The following is a 21,243-nucleotide window of genomic DNA, read 5'->3' as shown; positions in this document are numbered from 1 at the left end:
TTTCAATGCAAAAACAAAATGGTCAAGCTGAAGCAGACAAAAAATACAGAACATCAAGAAAGCTAGAAACTTTCCGACTTCCTTCTGTTTTAAGTATTACCTTTATTTTTGTCACGGAGACGGACAAGCTATATGTACATTTATTAAAAGATTTCGATTTAAGAAAACGTTGCTTGTTATTCTAATAAGTTGTCATCGATTATAAATTAAATTAAATTAAATTTATTTTAATTTCCTTGTTTATTTATTTTCTTTATTTGTTGTAAAAATTATTTTAATTGGATATTTCAATGTAGTTAGAAAAGTTATATGAAATATTCACATGAACAAAACCATAAATTTTAATTATAGGGAAGACAATTATGCATTTCATTTTCTCGGATGTAATTTTTGTTCGTCTTTTTAAAATAAATACTAAAATTAAATTATATTCAATAAATTAAATATATAAACAATTAATAAAATTTAATGTAACAAAATTTAATTTTGAAAAAAATATTATATTAATTTAAATTTAAGAAAACAAAAATTGAAGACAACTGGAAAATTTCAGGAAGCAATTGATCTAATAATTGTCTATCGGGTTATAAGCCCCTCATTTCTAGAATAAAGTATCATGCATCTCTAGTCCAAGACCGATTAACTCGTCAAAGTTAATTGCTCAAAAACCATGAAAAAGTCTATAGAAATTTTCTTCTCTTCTTGACCAGAATATTTTTGAACTTCAGCCGACGACAGAAATTGAATCTTCCATACAGTGTGGGAGAGCAACGACACTGTCCACCTAGTTACCCAGGAGGGCCATGGTGAATTAAAGGGGAAATCCCACTACTACGTAAGCCAACTGTTATTTTAAGTTAATAAATGCTCTGACCGTTGCATATATTGCCATAAACTCAATATAATTCATTTGTCTTCAATAGTCAGCTGCATCATAGAGATGGAAAATTGAAAGTGAATGTAATCTGGTGGTAAGCAAAAACTGAAAATTCCAAGAGAGAATTCTCAAATTGAAGTTACGTTCAATACGTAACATTAAAGTTACGTATTGAACATAATACTATTCTCTCAAATATGTTGTAGATGTGAAATGACAGGAAGAAAACAATGTGAACTGGGAACAGTACTTCTAAGTACTTGAAAATTTTATGTGACCTGATAGTTGTCAGTAGAGTCATATTGGTATAACGCCATTCATGGGAGTATTGTTTTTTATACTGATTTGTCGGTTTAACTAGTCCACATCACATTTTACACTACCTGTTGAAAATTGGCACGATAATCATTCTCCTTGGGTGAGAGAGTGATATAGGCAACAACGCTTGACGAAATTGTCAAACAAATAACATTATAACGCCATGCGGCCTTTCTTAAAAGTTGAAATAACGAAGTTTGAAGATCGCATCCTAACCCAAATAATGTACTCGAAAGTAAAAATGCCCTAAAAATAAATTGTGGTTTAACAATTATCTTTAATTTTTATTTTATCTATAATTTATACTAATTTTTTTGCAAAATTAAATGAGAAAATCAATATAAAAAGAACCAGTGGGAGTGGCTCAGATTTTAGTAACAAATAGTGAAAATAGCAATATCCGTTAGACATGCGTTAAGCGCCAAAGCAACTAAGGCTAGAAAGCGTCAGTATATTGTGTCTTAGTGTATTCTTCAGTCGGTTTGTTGTTTTCTGGACGAAAAATTCGAGTGTCTAGGAGCAAAAAATCATGCTACCCTCAGCTGACATTGCCAACTAACTCAGCCTTGTTAAGAAAAAAAAAAATTCATAAAAATTCCTCACATCATTTACAGGATTCGAAGTCAGTCCTTTATCAGTGGGTGTGGGAGGATGTGAATATAACCACTATGCTGCCCTGGAATGCTCTGTTTTAGTTAGAAGCATTGAAAATTTATCATAATTACTATTCAGACAACCAATATATATTGATTTTAATTTATTTTTACTATTAGATGTAAATAGCTGTAAAGGTCAACGGAAATTACTTTCCTCAGAATAGGATAATCCAGTGGCTAACAAAATTTGGTCATTTTTAATTTAAATTATTTTTATAATGTCCACTATAGATATTTTAATATCCATTGGTCTGTCTGAAAGCGCCTGCATCTGCCAAATAAAGTCTAAAGCAGACGCCTCTGACCATCCAAGCGATTAAGTTAACTTCAGATCTGCAGACGGCGTCAGAAGTTCTACTTAATGGTAATGTTAGCCTCAAATGAAGGATATGACCTAGTGAGTTTAACCATACAAACAAGAATGGAGAGGTAAAGGAAGTATTGACCATTTACTAACTTTATATTTCAAACATGATATATTTTATATTGATTCGGAGTCTGCTTAAATGATGGTTCCCAAATCAGTTGCCGTTTATCATATATGGATTTAAAGTGATAATTGAAATGACCAGTATTTGATAATAACCAATAAATAGCACTATTTCTGTGGCCCTACTCTTGGCCATTTCTCCAGGAAGAACAGTGAACTGTAGCCATTAACTAGCCGTCCACATCGTAGTAGTTAGAGTTGATTGTACCGACACATCTTGGCAAGTTTCCAACGGTACATATAAAAAAGTACCTTCTTTTATAGCTTCAGAAGTAAGCTCTGTGAGACTGTTGGCTTCGGGTAGAAATGTCTGTATTATGTTATGCGATGGCCAGACGTTTTGTTTTTATACCAATGTCTATCTTAGTCGGGCTTTTGAATTAATCCATTGCTTGTAACTAATTATAGTCGTATCTTGTTAAAACTACACATTATTGAAGGAAAACAGAAGCTTAATATATTTTTTATATTAAAAATATGTTACACGCGTTTTAATAATAAACAAGCAACATTGGGAAAACAGCTGCTGAAATTACAATTCCCAATACCAGGACCACGATCCTTATTTTTATAACGCCCTCAGTTTTCATTTGAAAATTGTAGTTTGTTTAATTCATAAAGCGATAGTAATATAAAATGCCTACTTAAATACCTGAGCTAGCTTAATGGCTTTAACTATCAGGGTGCCAATGACATACGATTGTTTTCATTTTTTCGAAAATATTCTTCATATAAGAAATATAGTTCAGATTTATGTATAAAGATGGGCGATACTGATAGTTGTTTTGAAATGCAATTTTTTTAATAATTTTATAAATAACTTAATTTTTTAATTAAAAATCTAATCAGTTTGAGAAGCGGTTTTGCAAAAACTTAAATAAAATAAATCCGGAAAGCAATATACAATATGTATATGCATTATCAAAACTGTCTCCAAATATGCATTGTAAAATTTAATACTGGTAACAGCGATTAGAGGCATAGCTTAGAGGAAAAATTATTGTGAACGGTACAGCCGAAGGCAAATATTTGATATTATAGGCATCCTGGCATTCAAATTCCGAGTATCCAATAGAAATCGATCTACCACCTTACAGAGCAGTACATTATGCAAATTATTCATGCCTATATAAACACCCGTTGTGACTGCATCACTTCAATCCCGTTTTTTTGGAATGCTCAGTGGGACAGCGCTATCTCCAGTACTCAGGATGGCAAGTCATCGTTGTTTACATGATTTTTTGAGATGGCGGGCCGTTGGAAAACTTGAAGCCGGACAGTCGCAGGCAGAAGTGGCACGTTGGCTTAATGTGTCACGCAGCTCGGCACTGTGGAAGCAGTTTCAGAAGACAGGAACCATTACAAGAAAAGCTAGCCAAGGTCGCCCGAAGGCTACGTCAACCAGAACAGAACACTATCTGACTCTAATAAAAAGATGGAACCCTACGATGTCCTATCATCAACTGTCTCTTGAGGTTGCTGCGGCACCGGTGAAAACATTTCCAACAGGACTGTGTTAAGAAGGCTCAATTCAAGTGGACTCTAAGCGAGGAAGTCAGTGGTTTGTAACCCCGTCTGCGCGGTAGCACAGTAGTATCGTCACCGTCCTCCCCACACCGGGTGAAAAAAGGCCCGGGTTCGAATCTAGTCGATGACGCGAGGAACTTTAATGGGCTTTTTTCACTCCGTGGCTGAGTTCGTCGATCTCAGACGAAGATAGCAAGGTTCTTTCCCCAGAAACTGGGTTTTTTTTGTCCAGGAAAATCGACCAAAGAATACATGCAATTTACAGACATAATACATACACAGGTATATGTAAGAAATTACGGGTGGCCCTAATATAATAATTTGAATTTTGAATCCCATTACCCCCAAACCACCGTAGACCTCGTCGAAACTGGTGCCATGAACATGTGACTTGAAGCCCTGGCAAATGGGGTACAGTTCTGTTTTCTGATGATTCCCGTTTTAGCCTACAAACAGATTCTAGACGTTATTTCATCTGGAGGTAACGAGTAATGAGGTAACATCCCTCCAACATCAGAGAAAGGGTCACTTACAGTGGAGGCGGTGTTCTAGTGTGGGGCGGAATAATTATCAACGGCCGTACCCCTCATGTTTTTGATAGTGGTACCGTAACTGTGCATAGTGACATAGTGTTTTTGTCTGGCAGCACCGTGCGTTTCCCCCCAACTCTGCATTGTTACTCTGTGTAGAATGCAATACTCTGTATAAGGTCAGAGTGTGTTAGTGTACATTTTGTGATGTATTATAGTGTATTATGTTGTTCTTCTGGCCACTTAGCCTGGTGGCCTGTGGACAGCCACCAAATAGTTTTCGTCACCGCACCGGGCAGGCGGGTCAGGACCATAGGAGAGAATACCTGTGGCTGGGCGAATCCTGGGGTAACTTTGGCTTCCAGGAAGAGCCCAGAAAAAAACCAAAAATAAAATTTTACTGGAAAGGAAATAGGGGGAGATAGACAAAAGTGGGATAAAAAAGGGGAAGAGGAAAAGAGGGGTATGTAGCAAAGGAGCCTGCCTGGTTTGAAAGGGGTTACAATAAAGGGTTTCCTGGAACAAGAAGCTTATCCTGGTCCGGGGAGAGTGAAAGAGGTGGTGGGGTGAAAATAGGGTAAGGATCACCCAGGGTGGGGGGAGACACAACCGCCCCCCAATTGTAGAAATGAAAGGACATACGGAAAGGGATCCCTATGGTATGGAGTCCGCATCAGACACCATAGTCCCACATTGGCCTGGGCTAGCCTAAGTGACCAGTGGTAGCATCCCACACCATGCCGACTAGGAAAAGCGAACGACATGGTGTTAGCATGGATGACCTTCGGGTCTATAAGGTTCCCATGGGCATCCGTCTATCTAATGGACAGGCTGGAATAGAACATGCAATTAATATCATTAGCTCATCATTCTCTCTCTCTCTCTCTCTCTCTCTCACACACACACACCATTTTTGTTTTGTATTTTTTTTTTTTGCATTTTATACTTTTTCTTACATTTTACTTTTTTATCTCTACATTTCAAAGACAACATTTTATAGATTTTACAAATTTTTTATACTTTTTTTTTATTCCATATATCCATCATTGCCATTCGAACCTGGGGGCATGCAGTCAATTTAAACACCCTAACTGCGCAGCGGTACCGAGAACAGGTACTAGACCCTATATGCGACTTTTTTAGGGGTGCGGTTGGCCCAGATTTCACTTTCCTGCACGTCAACGCCACTGCACATAGAGCTCAAATGGTGGACAATTATTATTTTAGGGTCACCCGTAATTCATTACATAAACACGTATTTGTGTCTGTAATTTGTGTATCCTCTGGTCGATTTGCCTGTTTTAATGGACGAAAAACCCGAAGTTTCTGGGTGAAAAAACCTTTTTATCTACGCCTGAGGCCGATTAACTCTGCCACGGAGTGAAAAAAGTTCCTCGCGTCAACGGGATTCGGACCCGGGCCTTTCCCACAAATGTGGGGAGGACGGTGACGATACCACTGTGCTACCGCGCTCAAATGATGGAAGAATATCTTGAAACTGAAGATATACAATGAATGCTGTGGCTAGCACGATCACTAGACTTAAACCCGATCGAACATGTATGTGACGCCCTTGGGCGCCGCATTGCATGACGACAGCCAAATCTTCAGTCACTTGGTGAAAAGAGGTCTGTGTGGTGGAGAATGGGATTTGACACCACAGAATCTTATAGATACCCTTGTATCGCACATGGTTCACCGCTGTCAGGCCTGTTTAGTCATTGAAGGGGATCATATGTCGCACTGATGTCATGTGACATACATTTTCCAGCATCTTGTATAGATTTCTGTAATGTGACCTTTTTGGTAATTCTTATACAACTCCTATAAATGTCCCTTATTCCTGTCCGAAGTTTCCTACATTCCACCGTTGGAATGTAGGAAACACTGGTACACTACCATACCAAACTTGCCTCGCTTCGTTGCAAGCTGCACGAGTTACACCACGTTTTCTACATGTTCAGTTAATTTTGTCGAGCAGTACAGAACTATGTGCAGGGCTTGGGAAGTTACCAATTTTGGGCCTATACTTGTTAAATTTAGGCAAAAATTATTCATGAGCGCCTCATTTCAATGGAAAATATTAAAAAGAAGGTGAATCTTTAAAAAAAAAATTGAAAAATATAAACAAAACAAATACATTAATATAACATTCTACAGATGAAATTCGCCCTAAAATAGACTGGTACCTAAATTCTAAGGATATGTGATCTCCTTGAGTACCAATACAGCCGTTACATCGAGTCCTCATGTTGGGAGGACTCGATGTCATCAATTAATCCATAACATCAGGTGGACTCAATGTTATGACCATTAATTATTGCAGAAAAATTAATTAATTAGTGCTGAAGATATCAATTCCCATTCTTGCTTAAGTGTTGACAGATGACAATGAGGCTTCTTGGAGGGATCTGCAACTAGCAACAGTCCTGCCTATAACATCTCAGGCATATTATACTGAGCAAGGTCTGAGGGCCTGGCTACGCACTCTATCCGGGAAATACTCTAAAGGTATGTTTCATTGATTACTCATTGAGTCAATGGTAATACTACCATAGCGCCAGGTCCACCATCGCGGTAGAAGTGGTCGGTTTCGAAGAGTCAGGGATCGGACAGCTGGTTTGATATAGTTAAAGATCTCATGAGGATCATTCAACAATCTGACGGAGGATTCAGAATTATATTTTTTCATGCATTTAGTGCATGCATTATGATCCATTAAATCAAGACCTACTGTTCCTGCAAGTGAGCCAACATTAGGATCAAGGATCTGATCTATTGTATTTACCTTAAAGCCATGAAAATTCCTCATAGGAAAGCACCGAAATCTGTATGGCTTGATAGTAGTTCCAGCCCACACTATCACTGAAGACTGTACCTCGATTCATCAGTTAAGAACAGTTGAGATAAATAAATAAATTATATGAGAGCACTGCGGAGATAAAAACATAATTTTGATGTATTTGATTGTAACCATCAATCGTTTTCCCAAGAAACTAGAAACTCTGCGTGATAACAAAACATAATTTATGAAATTTCCAATTTACGATTTCCAGGTAAAAAGTTCCATAATGCAGAATATAATACAGTATATTTGTACTTATTCTCTGGTTGGTTTTTCAGTTTTATGTATGAAAAAAAAAAAGGTTTCCTAGAGAAAAACCATGCCATCCTATCCTGAGACCGACTAACTATCCCGAAGTTTGGGAGCAAACAATTAAAGTTCCTCCTGTTGATGAGATGAGATGAGATGAGATTGATGAGATTAAAACCAAGGTCTCTTCCACACAGTATGAAAATACAGTGATTATAACCACTGTGCTACATACGAGAGCTGCCAGAAATGTGATATTAAGATGTTGCATATTGGCCGTGCCCATTCGCCAGACAGCAGAAACAGCAAGACCCCAAAATCAACCGTTAAAATCATTCTGCTCCAATGGAAGCTAGAAGGTAATGCGGCCATCCATCCCAAGCCAGGTAGGCCACCAACAATGACGCCCACCCCCTCGCCAGGGTATGTCGACATTTGAAAGAGACAGTAAGAGGAATTCGCAACTGTGCTCTTAAGGAATGGACTTTAGATACAGTTGACAGAACTGCAATTAGCGCAGGATCAACAACCTCAGAAAGCTATACAGAATGGGTTTCCATGGTCGCTCAGCCAAATCTGTCTCCTAGCAATGGGCGACAGCTTCTGCTTAAGAGTACGTCACCGTCTATCCCGAAGCATTGGACATTACAGTAGAGGCAGAACGTGATGTATTACGCTGTACTAGGGGTTCTCAACCTTTTATAGAGTAGGAGCCACATTTAAAACCCAAAATATCTACAGAGTCACTATATGTAGGTGGATTATGAAATTAAAATTACAACTGAAAATTCACTCCTTTAATTAAGGTTTAATTCATATAATTGTAACATTTTTGAACGAAGGAGAAAAACTAGTTTTTTCTATACAGAGAAAGCAATATTTTGTGATATGTTTATCCAAAAAAACAAACAAACAAACCAAAAACACTTCTATTGTATCAGACAATAACTTCCAGTTTAAACCTACATTTCCTACTACTGAAAGATGAAAAAATTTTTCCCCTCTCTGTTTTAAATAAAATTAATTCCTTTAGGGAGGCCCAGCAGTTTCAGAAAATGCTTGAGATAACTCAGCTAGTCACTCAGGAAAGCTTTGAGTCACGTGAAGCTTGCGAGCTTCACATGACTTCTTCGAGGAACTCCTAAATGTGACTCCTTCACATGACTTTTTCAAGGAACTCCTAAACCAGACTGCAGGCATCAGACGATCCTGGATGTAGCGTACCAGTAAATCCAAAGAATGGTTTCGTCCAAATTGTATCACAAATAATAAAGTTTAGTGATGGTATGGGTCTGTGTATAAGATTTGATTTTGTTCTACTGGTTGTTGTCGATGAAACCATAAATGCAGTTGTCTCTTGTGACATTCTGAACAATTTTGTCTTACTTTCAGCAATACTTTGGAGAAGCAGTGACAAGAAGAACATTACTGCCCAAAGCATGGTCAGAAACATTGGTTTAAGGAGAATATTATGGTAAACCTATAACGTCCAGCCCAGAGATCGGATCGAAATCCAAGTGAAGAATACCTTCGGGATATTTTCGAACAACAATTGAGAGCTAGAACCTAGTTCGAGAAGTAACCAGCCGCAATTGCACCGGGGAGAATGGCATCGTGTTTCAATGTCTACCCAGACTTCATGTTTGGTTCCCTTTTATTATTAATTTTTATTTATTTTATTTTTTGGCCGATGCAACAAAAGCCTATGGTTTCCTTAATACATGGTTTATACTAAAAAAGATTTTAAAACCTTTTAAAAGGTTTTTCCCAGAAGATTATTGTTTCCATTAAAGCCGACAGGGATGACACTCGAATAAAGTGTCATATTAGGGACTCCGAGAACTAATTCATCTGCCCATGTGTAATATGTTCATAAATTGCATGTGTTCTCTGGTCGATTTGCCTGTTTTGCTGGACGGAAAAGCCCGAGTATTCGTGAAGAAAACCTTGCTCTCCACGCCAGAGACAAACAAACAAACTCAGCCACAGCGTGAAAAAAAAAGCCCATAAAAGTTCCTCGCGTCATTGACGGGATTCGAACTGGGCCTTTTTTTACCCGGTTGGTGTGGAGTTGTAATAGGGTTTTAGGAGCATCTGCAACTAAAGTCATATTGCTCCGTGTATACTGTCTGTAAATTGCGTGTGTTCTGTGGTTCGATTTTCTATTCCCTAGACGAAGAAACCATGTCACCCTCGCCTGAGACCGACTAACTCAGCCACGTTGTTAAAAACTCGGTGTGGGAAGGACGGTGATTTAACCAATGTGCTACCTGCGTGGACATGTTTTTTTTTGTTTTTTTTTTCGAATAATGACTTGTGGAAAACAAAAACACTATTATACAATATTAAATTAAAACACTGTTATGCAAATTGCAACCAATAATGATGAAAAATTTCCCAATGACATCTGCATATGAGCAAAAAAATTTTAATTAAAAATGAAAATAAAACAAATTAGTTAATGTATCTGTGAGTTACATTTCAGGCTCTTTAGCAAAGAGTACTAATTTATGATTTATTTTAAAAAACGAACAAAAAGCAACGACTTTTATGCGCGAACAGAGAACATTTCGTTTCTGCGCATCCACCACATTGTTTATTCATTCCTCCAACCAGTGCATGACAACAAACATAATATCCACTGCCTCACTGTAACATACGATATATGGATAGGCTACATTATGTATGGAGAAAAAATAATAAATAACATTTGCCGGATTTCAGTTTGTCTAATTTTAAATAAAATTGTCAAGGTCAATAAATCTTTCTGAAAGATATGAAATTTTATGAAAATCCCTCCACTGCGGTTGGAGTTATTACATGCGGACGGACATGGTGAAGACAATAGGATCATTATACATATATTCTAAGGCGCCCGAATAGAAAATTTCAGAAGAAAATAAATAAGCAGAAGCCTACACTCATCCAGGCCTACACAGGTCACAAAAAAAAAAAGCAGAAGCCTACACTCATACAGAAAAGTAGAGTTGTAGTCTTTTGTTTATTCCCAGGGGCTCACATCTGGTGAGTATGGACTTGGCACACCCAGGGTCCTGAGCTGGATATCATCATTCTTCTCTTTCCTGGTGATTCCCTTCTACTTTACTCTCTCTCTCTCTCTCTCTCTCTCTCTCTCTCTCTCGGCGCCTCCGTAGCCAGGTGGGAAGGAGCAGCAGTGCATAGCACACGCTTCTTGATTAGACCGGGGTTCGAGCCCGTCACCACCAAATACGGAGAATGCGGAAAGGTCAGGGAATGACCACCGCATATCCCGGAGCAATATGGCCTTACTTGCTAATGCTCCTAAAAACCAAATAACAAACAATCTCTCTCTCTCTCTCTCACAGGGTAACTCGGAAAATTTTTTTAGCTGGTGCAGCATATGGCTAGTAATAATAATAATAATAAAGTCTGACAACTTCTAGGAAACCCCCACTCCATTTTTCAACATTTTTTAATGTTTTATAGCATATTTATATGTGATGAATATTTGATTCCTGTATAGAATTCCAATATTAGAAATGTCACTACTATACATGTATAGTTTAATTAAACTGTAATATTGATATGTCTTTAGGGGATTTTCTCCCCCTCGTTCTTTAAATGAAATGAGGAACTAAGATAATGCGAAAATATTATTCCTAAGTCTGTTATTTGATTTGCCCAGATTAAGTAACTGTTATGAGAATTTTGCCATTATTTCATGGGACAGCAAATGTTAAGGAAAACAACATTCATCGCCTTCATCTTAAGACCATTGTCAGATGTGCATTCAAAGAAAATAAAAGGTTTCTAACATGCTGACAAATCCTAATTACACCGAATAGTTTAAAATCACGTGTAAACAAATCGTTGGCTATTTTTCTATTAACTCCGCAGAGGTAGTATGTAAATAAAGAATCACTGCTCTGGATGAATAGATATCAAAATGCTGGTGTGTTGGTGAAGTGGCGGTATATTGTATCTATATCATTCGATCGGTTTGCTGGGTGAAAAATCACCTAAGCCTCGCCACTTTGTGAAAAAAAAAAAAAAAAGCCCATAAACATTTCTGGCATTACGGGATCCAATTATTTAGAGAAAGCAGCGATATACAGCCAATATACAATTGAGAAATGAAATCGGCGATGTAGGTGTGTCCAGACAGTCACACAGGCCACAAAAATTGATTGATTGGTAGGATCTGTCGATTTCTGAAGAAAGTAACGAAAGCGAATCGAACAACATACTTAGAAAAATGTTACATGGGGGTTCCTGATTTCCATAAGACTGTGGAAATCGGGAGTTCCTGATCCGTAGAATGTTGTGCTGAATTTTTACAGGAGAGCTAGTGCTCACAAGCCTCACATTAACCCAACGAATGCCGGTTGTAGTTTGCAGTGGGTACTAACCGTTGTTCTTGGATCATGAATCAGAAGAACAGGTTCTATGGAGTGATATTCGCTTTACGCAGTCCTCAGAGTATATGATCGATTGTGGGTGTCTAGAATGTCTAGGGAGCATCACAATAATTTAGTGTATTATGCATACAATGAAGTTTGGAGGAGGCGGAGGCAGAGTCATGAAGTAGTGCTGCTTCTCGGTTTTCGGAGTCGAACTGTTGGCTGTAGTACCAGAAATCGTCGGTGCCGAGTCATACACCGATATCTTGGGCAACTCTGTGGGGGCCTACACTCTTGAAAGTCCTATGAAAATGTGAAAATGGGTTCTTCATGTTTCAGTACGATAATGCTCCATTCCATATAGCAAGCAGTATGAAAACTAGCTTCAGGAAAACGAAGTCCAACAATTTTCCAAGCCTTTCCAAAGTTCAAACCCGAATCTGATCAAACACCTTTCGGATGAACTGGAATGCTGGATCAGAGCGCGGCCTCTGGGCCCCTCTTCTACAGTCGACGTGGCACTGAAGAAAAAATGGACACTGATTCCGGGCTGTCTGTTGCATTACATACTGAGGATTAGCATTAGCATTGGCACATGATAAGAGAAAGCAAGCTTATATAGCATCAGCCAAAAAAAAAAAAAAAAAATCCTTATTTCACCCATCCACTCGCTCCAAACGGTTGCCAAATTCTCCCTTGAATCTATTTAAGCTATCAACTACAACGACAGATGGAAGTTTGTTCCGCACATCTATCCTACAAGCTTCTTTCCTCACTTTGAATTCAGGCGATTATTGTGAGCAAGAGGAAGATTCCCATCAGCATTGAGCATGCTCAAATCCATTCAAGCTTTTATACATCTCAATCAGATCACATCGCAGGTGCCTAGTCTCCAGAAATTGTCATTTGCAAAACTTAAGCCTTTCTTCCTAAGAGCAACCCTTTGTTACATTCACTAATCTTGTTGCCCATCTCTGTACTCGTTTCAACAACTCCACATCCTTCTTAAAATGAGGCCTCCAGACCTATATACAGTACTCAAGGTGTGGCCTGACCATTGCATTATATAAGGGGATAATCACCTCCTTATCCTTGCTAGAAAAATTCCTGTATATCAATGACAAGACACCATGAGCTACTCTTGTAGACCGTCTGCACTGCTCAGAAAACTTCATATCTGCCTGCACAATTATCCCCAGGTCCTTTTCATTCTCTACCTCTGTCAGTGTAGTACCACATAGTTGATACGTTACTCTGGGGTTACTACTTCCCATATGTAATATTTTACATTTGTCAATCTTCATTTGTCAAACTTCATTTGCAACCTCTCAGCCCACCTGCTGAAACCTTTCTAGATCCTTGCAGCAGGGTACTGTCATTAGTGTCCTTAACAACCCTGCCAAACTTCGTATCGTCTGCAAACTTGGACATTAAGCCTGATATACCATCATCAATATCATTTATAAATACAGAAAATAACAATGGACCCAACACTGAACACTGAGGGACTCCACTAATAACATTAGTCCACGAAGAGCAGTGCCCATTGATTACCACTCTCTATCTTCTCCCACTGAACTATCCCTTTATCCATAGCAGCAATTTGTCTCCAATGCCACACTGCTCCAATTTGCGCAGCAGTCTTCCATGTGCAAAGGCCTTTCTAAGATCCAAATATATGATATCAAAGTTATTCTTTGCGTCCAGTTCCTTTGTGACTACATCATATTATCCAATGAAATTGGTCAGACAAGACTTCACGTTAACAAACCCATGCTGTTTCCGAACTCTAACAGAAGTCTTGTCTAGATGATCCTGCAATGCTTCTTTAACCAGTGCCTCCATTAATTTCCCTGGAACAGAAGTTAAACTAAGAGGTCTGTAATTACCTGTGCCTCCCATTGATTCTCCTTTGTTGATTGGGGTCACATTTGCATATCTCCAGTCCATGGGTACCTCCCCTGAGTCCAGGGAAGCTCTCATAATTATGGCTAAGGGTTTGCTTACTTCCTTTGCCGCCTCCTTTAATATAACTGGATAGATCCCATCCACCGCAGGTGCCTTTCTTGTATTTATCTTCAACAATTTATCCTCCACTTTACTCTCAGTTATTAGAAGATTATCTAGCTTACTGACAGAGTTTAATATACCGCTGGCATTCCCCTCCCAGAATAACTCCTCATGTGTGAATGTAGATGCAAAATATTCATTTGGTTTGTTAGCTACCTGAGCAGGATCATCAACAGTTGAACCATCGATATTAAGTGGACCAATCTAATTCATTCCCTTCCTTGTAGAGTTTGCATTAGTAAAGAACTCTTTGCTGTTTTTCTTTGCATGCCTTGCCAAGGATTTCTCGTAATCTGCCTTCGCCTGCCTAACCTCCTTTGTAACTTGGTTGCATATCAACTTGTATCTATCATAGGCGTCTGTGTCATGTGTTAATTTGTAAGTATCCCATGCATTTTTCTTCTCTGCCCCATGTCTCATTAGTTCATCTGACATCCATTTAGGCCTAAACCTTGAACAGTATTTCTTAGTTGGTATGTAAAGCCTAGTAGCTTCCAAGATAAGTTCTTTGAATGCTTCCCATTTTGAATTTGCTGTTGTTAACATCATCAGTTGGTCCCACCGTATAGAATTTAAATACTGTCTCAGAACACCGTAGTCACCTTTCCGAAAGTGAAAACCCTTCCCTTTACCCTTGATGGTAATTACTTCTTTGAGAAAATCCCACTTCAGCACGCTGTGATCACTACCACCTAGTGGTTCCTTTATCTGCAGATTCTTAATGCATGAAGAAAAACTACCGATAATGAGATCAAGAGTATTACTCCCTCTGGTTGCCTCCCGAACATGCTGATGTAGAAAACAATCATCCAATAAATCACCAAAAGCCTTGCTAGTGTGTGAGTGACCAACCCACAAATTCCAGTCAATCTCTGGGAAATTAAAATTTCCCAGAGATTGAACCCCATTATAAGACACTCTGATTTACTGGCCCACTCTATTTCTCTGCACAATTGCTCATTAAACTCATCAGATTCATTAGGCCTATAACACACACCTACTCTCATTTTTTCTTTCCCAGTACTTAGGTCACACCAAACTGACTCGATATTGCATTGTCCACCAACATCAATTGGATGCAGTTCCTTAGATTTTGTGTTTCTTAACCAACAGCATAACCCCTCCTCCCTTCCTGTCCTGTCTATCCTTTCTGTACACATTGTACTGCCCAAATTCCAATTCTGCACTGCTTATGTCTGTGTGACATCACGTCTCTGATATCCCAACAATATAAGTGTGGTGGCCTACACTCTTGAAAGTCCTATGAAAATGGGTTCTTCATTTTTCAGTACGATAATGCTCCGTTCCACATAGCAGGCAGTGTGAAAACTAGCTTCAGGAAAACGAAGTCCAACAACTTTCCAAGCCTTTTCAAAGTTTAGACCCGAATCTGATCAAACACCTTTGGGATGAACTGGAATGCTGGATCAGAGCGCGTTCTCTGGGCCCTCTTCTACAGTTGAAGTGACACTGAAGAAGAAATGGACACTGATTCCGGCTGTCTTCGCCAACGGACTGATCAAAAATATTCCACCAGGGATCGATGCTGTTATTGGGACGAACGACTGGCCTCCACTTTATTAATTTGTTCTTTAAAATTCCTGTTTTTGCCAAAGCTGATGGTTTCCGATCGCTTTTGGTAGAATAACATATTTTTGCAGGCCTAACGAGGTGTGTAGAATATTAAAATCTAATTTTTAGGTCATTATTCTTTTTATACACTCTGGACCGTATTTGGGAAGAACAGTAGTATCCATACAGTATATGCTTCAAATGTACTGAGAGACAAAAAAAAAAAAAAAAAAAAACTGCAAGATAGTGCTGCCATCTAACGACATATCGATATATCCGTATGTTTTTTGTTGTTGTTGGTTTTTTTCTTTTGAGTAATCATAATTCCAAATAAACAAACAAACAAAAACATAAAGCATAAACAGTAAAGGAAACACATCTCTAGCTGAATAATGCATGAGATTAAAATTCTAACACCATCACGGTTAAGGGGAATTATATTTTTCCTTAAAAGCTACGAAACGATGCTTATATTTCAGAACTTTTGGATGTTCTCTACAAATTCTTTTCCTAGAAAAAGCTCTGAATCAAAATACACCGTTAGAATTTTTCGCATTTTTATGAAATGGAAATGATCCAACAAAATCGTGCTCTTAGAAGCAAATCAGGAAATGTAAAAACATAAGGGAAGGGGGGAAACAATGTCTTCCATCCGAATTGCGATGGGAACATCTGCATTACCCATTCACTATGACTGGGACACTAAATGAAAAGGGTAAAAAATCTGGTTACGAAAAGGAAAATTTTAATCACTTGTGTAACTTTCATGAGTGTCAATGATACTCATGAACTTTCTCAGGGACATTGTCTATAAGTTTTTATAAAAAAAGGTGGATGGATGCTGGAATCTTGCTCCACTTCTCCCCTTGAACCAGGTCGTCATGTACTGGCCCTCAATTATTGTTCCAAACACCCCAAAGGTACTAGTATGCAAAAGACTAAATGATGCAAGGATGCCGACTTTTTCTGCATGTTAATAAAAAAAATGTATATCTTACCGATCGCGTTCTCGCGGTAGCACAGTTGGTGAATTGTCATCCCCCAACAGCGGATGGAAAAGACCTCAGTTCTAATGCCGTCAATGACGCGAGAAATTTTTTTTTGGGTCATTTTTTCACAATATGGCTTTGTAGTTTCAGGCGAGGGTAGCATAGTTTTTCGCCTGGAAACTCGGGTTTTTTGTTCATCAAACAGCAAATCGAACAATTCGTACGAACACATGCAGTTTACAGACATATTATATACGGTGCGATATGGCCTAAGTCGCTGATGCGCCTAAATCTACAACAAACAAACAAACTTACCGATCCCATTCAGGGTCTTATGCAGCTAAATCAGTTCCTCTGCAAGATGTCTAGCTGCCAAGTTTTGCACTGTGCACCTTTCTAAGCCATTTTTCATATGGACATCGATTATGCCCCTCACTAATATGAGCGCTCTTTAAATGGGTGTTCAGTTGGATCCAGAAAATAGCAAATTTACTACATTATTTTCCTCGTTCCCTATTGTGCTGACTTTGCTATGTAATGTTTTTTGCATGACAACGTTCCGCTTGAACGTACAAGTATGGACCCCTCTCCAAAGAATTTTCACAAAGTAGGTAGGGCAGAAACGTTCAGAACGACAAAAGAAATAATTGTATTGTCGTTCTGAACATTTCTGCCCTACCTACTTTGTGAAAGTTCGAATAAAACCTGTGGATCAAGCCCAAACCACGCAAATCCAACCCACACAATCGCACTAATACTGTCACCAAATTTCCTTTTTGGTATAATCCAATCTGGATGAAATTGTTCTTTGATCGTTCACCACACTCGGGTGCGTCCATCCCTTTCTTGGACTGAGTAGATTGATTCATCACCCAACATTACATTCTTCTATTGCTGTAATTTTAATGCTTCTGTTTCCTGAACGAGGATAGGCGATGATGCATTACTTCAGCTTACCAGTAGCTGCACAACATGGTAACTTATTTTGGTACGAAGTGTTTTTCCTGATGGGAAAAGCACTTCGTATGAGAATAGGTCCATTTATCCAATTTCTTTCGGCTGTTTTGCAAGAGCTTGTTAAGGATTTTCGATTTCCTCTCACTATAAGTTTCAACTGTCGATGTGCTCTGAGAATAATTAATGTTGGTCTACTCGGCTTGGAATAAATAGGCGTATTAACTCATGCCTTCCATTGGTGATGTTTCCAAAGGTTGATTTTGGGTATCCCACTCTGTCTGCTGTTTCCCTTCTTGGGTCCTCTGGCGTTCAATTTTCGTAGACGACTGGAGGAATTTTTTTAAATCTTGGTCGATTGAGGCTGTAATTGCTGATTTCAGGCGGAAGGAGTAGGGTTTCTCTCGTGAGTCATTCCGGGATTTTCAGCCCGCACAACAATCAAATTGGCTCCACACTTTGTACAAATATGACTAAAAATATAAGGGTACACTTGGATGTACATTGTCATTGAATGTATATGTTTTTTATATATCATACTTTTCACTAGTACTGTCATCTACCTGTCATGGGATTTCTGGAATTCACCATTACTTTCCATGGGAGTCGGGGAGGCGTTCCAATACGTTTGAAAGACAATGCATATTTTATTCGAAAATAACTATAAATATGTTTATTTGTATGTTGCAAATTTCAGGGATACATTTGTAGCATCATCGAAAATACTGTGAAAACTGTGTAAGTTGATTATTCACTGTTCTATAAATTTCTAGTCAACATGCAAAGGCGTTCAGGTGGTACTGAAAATTAATTAAATTTAAAAACAAGTTTTTCTTAAAATTATAAATTATATTACATACACACACACACAATACAAAACTTAAAAAGTCAGCCTTCCGTCGATCACCAAAGAAAAAAATGAACTAGGTCATTTGGAACATCTGATGAATATGATACATTTTCTAAACATATTTTTAATACTTATGTCTAAATTGCCAAAGAATTGCTAGTTTTTCCTAGTATTAGTTTTTTAAATTTAAAAGATTCTGTCTAATCTATATTTTTTTAAAATTAATTCAGTAATTCAGATACTTCTCAATTATTTTATTAGTTATATTGCTGTATATTCATCTAAGAATGGTAGGGAATTCCTCCCCCTACACACACACACCCTTTATATCGCTGTAACCAGTTTAATTATTTGCTTATAATATGCATGTGTGTGGAATTATGTGTAGAATATTCCCTTATTCAAATGCAAAGAATAAGAGCATTATAATTAAAGTTGATATAAATATGTCAATACTATAAATTGTCGATAGATGGCAGCACATTTCTTTTTCTGATATTCTTGCTTCAACAGTTAATGATCAAATCTGTCGCATTTTCTGTGCTCCATGTTATCGTCGATAATTTGCAAAGATAATAGTACATTTAATCTTGTTTACCTTTATTGGCATTCAGCATTTGATTATTTTTTCTTACAGCCGCAAGCCGCGGCCCAGACTTCCGTGCCCGATAAACATATCACCATCTATGTCTTGCTGGCAGGGGTTGCAGGGGGTTTAATGTTAGCTGTGGTCGTCATGGTTTGTTGCAAGGTGTGCCTGAAAAAGAAGAAACCGCTAACACGGTAAGGCATGATTTTATATCGATTCTTTGTGTCGTGGCGTTAACTTAACTAATAAATATCTTCAGGTGCAAGGACAGTGTTGCTTTGATTTCTGGAAAGTGCTGCGTAAAACGAAAATATCTAATATTCCGTGAAATAATATTAGTTAAGAAAAGGAGGAATTATCTCTATGATACCGTGTCTTAAAATAATATTGAATTTTTATTCCTTCTGTTTATATTTCGCTAATGTCTTTATCAAAGTTCATAAAGATCTGCGAACTCGTATTTAGCTTCCCACTTATGGAATTTTGTGATTATATCAGAAATAATGTACGCGCCTATTAATAATTAATCTGATCATATTAAAGCATTGGTTGAATTTTAAAGTTAATTGAAATCCCGTTAAATTTTTTTTAATAATTTTCAAATCGGTTAAAGCATCGTAAAATTCAAAGGTATGCATTAAATTTAAAAATATATTTTAATATAATTTTATATTTAATTCATAATATATTTAAGTTAATATTTAAATAAAATATATTTAATTTAATTAAATTTTAATTCAGATAAATAAGAGAGAATGCATCTGCATTCTCCAGTAGGTGGTGCTGAGATACTTAGTTTGCGCATGTCTATTCCAAATGTAGGCAACATGTGGTGTTCAGTAGAAGTTCAGAACGCCAGCACAGCAGGGCGCGAAAATACCATAGTCTGGACTCGGCTGTCAGCGTGGATATAGAAACAAGTTGTGGATTTTCAGATAGCACACCTTCTCCAAGGTAAGAAGTTTTATATATATAAAAGAATATAATTTTATTGTGCTTCTCTGGTATGCGATTTATTGGTGAGCGTATAAAAAACTTCTTTATTGGTGTCAGGAAAGATAAACTGCAGAAGAAACACAACGGATGGTAACTTATCAGCAAATAGCCGAACAGTGATTTGATCAAATCACAGTGCTTTAATTAAATCAATGTTTGATTAAATTACAGTGCTTTGATTAAATCACTATTTGTATATTCGATTATTGGATTGGAATGGTGGATAATTCCAGTTTGGAATGGTGGATAATTCCAGTTTATGATCAATTGGCCATCTTCAGTTGGTCCCTTTTTCTTTCTTTTTTTTCCTATTTGTCTATTCTATTATAATCTAAATATTCAAGATATTAAGCGACGATAAAAATTTTATATTATTATTATTTTTGTTTATAAAACAGTATAGACGTCACAAGTTTCGCAGGTTTACTCAGGTTCTGACCGCTTTATGTCCTCATCAATGTATGCGTTGTGTTTATTTATTTATCTATTTATTTCAGCAAATATTATAGAGTGAAAACGATAATATAATAAAGTATGAGTAATAACAATTTAAAGATGAATAGATGAATCAAAACATACCATAAAATCCAAAATAATCAAATAAAAAGGCAAATAACTTTATGTATTTAGCTGTTATGGAAATTTCCGAAATTAGCAAACGGATCTATTTTACATACAGGATATGAAGTCGATTTATTATTATTATTAGAGTCCTACATAGTGATGTGAAGAAGCAATGGCAGAGGTTCCAAAGTGTGCCCAAACCAAGTGAACCTCTGGGGATAACTTGTTTTTTTTTTTTTTTTTTTGGGGGGGGGGGGGTGAGAACTTGTTGATTTCATGAAATACTTTTTTAATGAGATACGGACAAACTATCCCACTAATCCAAGTACAAAGCGTTTATTTATTTATATTATTCGTATTTTATTTCTTTGAGATTAAATGTATTGAAGTATACAAGGAGTCTCAAAAATATTGGTACAAACGTTTAGGGGAGGTAGGTAACATCTAAAGGAATGTGAATCGCACAGGAACCCATAACCGGAAACATCACCGTAAGTTGGTACACGGCGTTGTTTATCAGTTCGCGAGAGGGGAAATTTCTGGTTTACTCATTCAAGCAATAGTCACCGCACGAAGAGTATGCATCGATATATGAACTGTGAGCTGTCAGACATGTACCTAGTGTATGGATTAGCAGAGGGCAATGGACGAGCTGCTCAACGAATTTATGGAGAATGCTTCCCAGACAGACGTGCCGGACTACCGTTTGTTTGCGCGTGTGCATCAAAATTTGTGCAATTATGGGTCATTTAGTGGTAACAGGAGTAGTGCGGGCAGACCACGTT

At 37.6% G+C, this 21,243-nt stretch overlaps 1 protein-coding gene across 2 annotated transcripts in view; it reads left to right on the top strand.

Moving 5' to 3' along the window:
• The window catches only part of LOC150086167 (uncharacterized), a 204,897-nt gene that overhangs the window by 29,048 nt on the left and 154,606 nt on the right, over nucleotides 1-21,243 (top strand). For both annotated transcript variants that reach the window (XM_090374428.1, XM_090374427.1), the window contains exons 3-4: nucleotides 18,947-19,092; nucleotides 19,721-19,852. In XM_090374428.1, coding sequence (XP_090230554.1) covers nucleotides 18,947-19,092; nucleotides 19,721-19,852 — 278 coding nt within the window. The remainder of the gene's footprint in view (nucleotides 1-18,946; nucleotides 19,093-19,720; nucleotides 19,853-21,243) is intronic.

This window comes from Mastigoproctus giganteus, chromosome 5 (genome assembly GCF_048544385.1).
Source record: "Mastigoproctus giganteus isolate SK-2022 chromosome 5, ASM4854438v1, whole genome shotgun sequence".
In the NCBI taxonomy this organism is placed as follows: Eukaryota; Metazoa; Arthropoda; class Arachnida; order Uropygi; family Thelyphonidae; genus Mastigoproctus; species Mastigoproctus giganteus.
The sequence above is the reverse complement of the archived record's forward strand: the minus strand, read 5'-3'. Positions and strand labels throughout refer to the sequence as shown.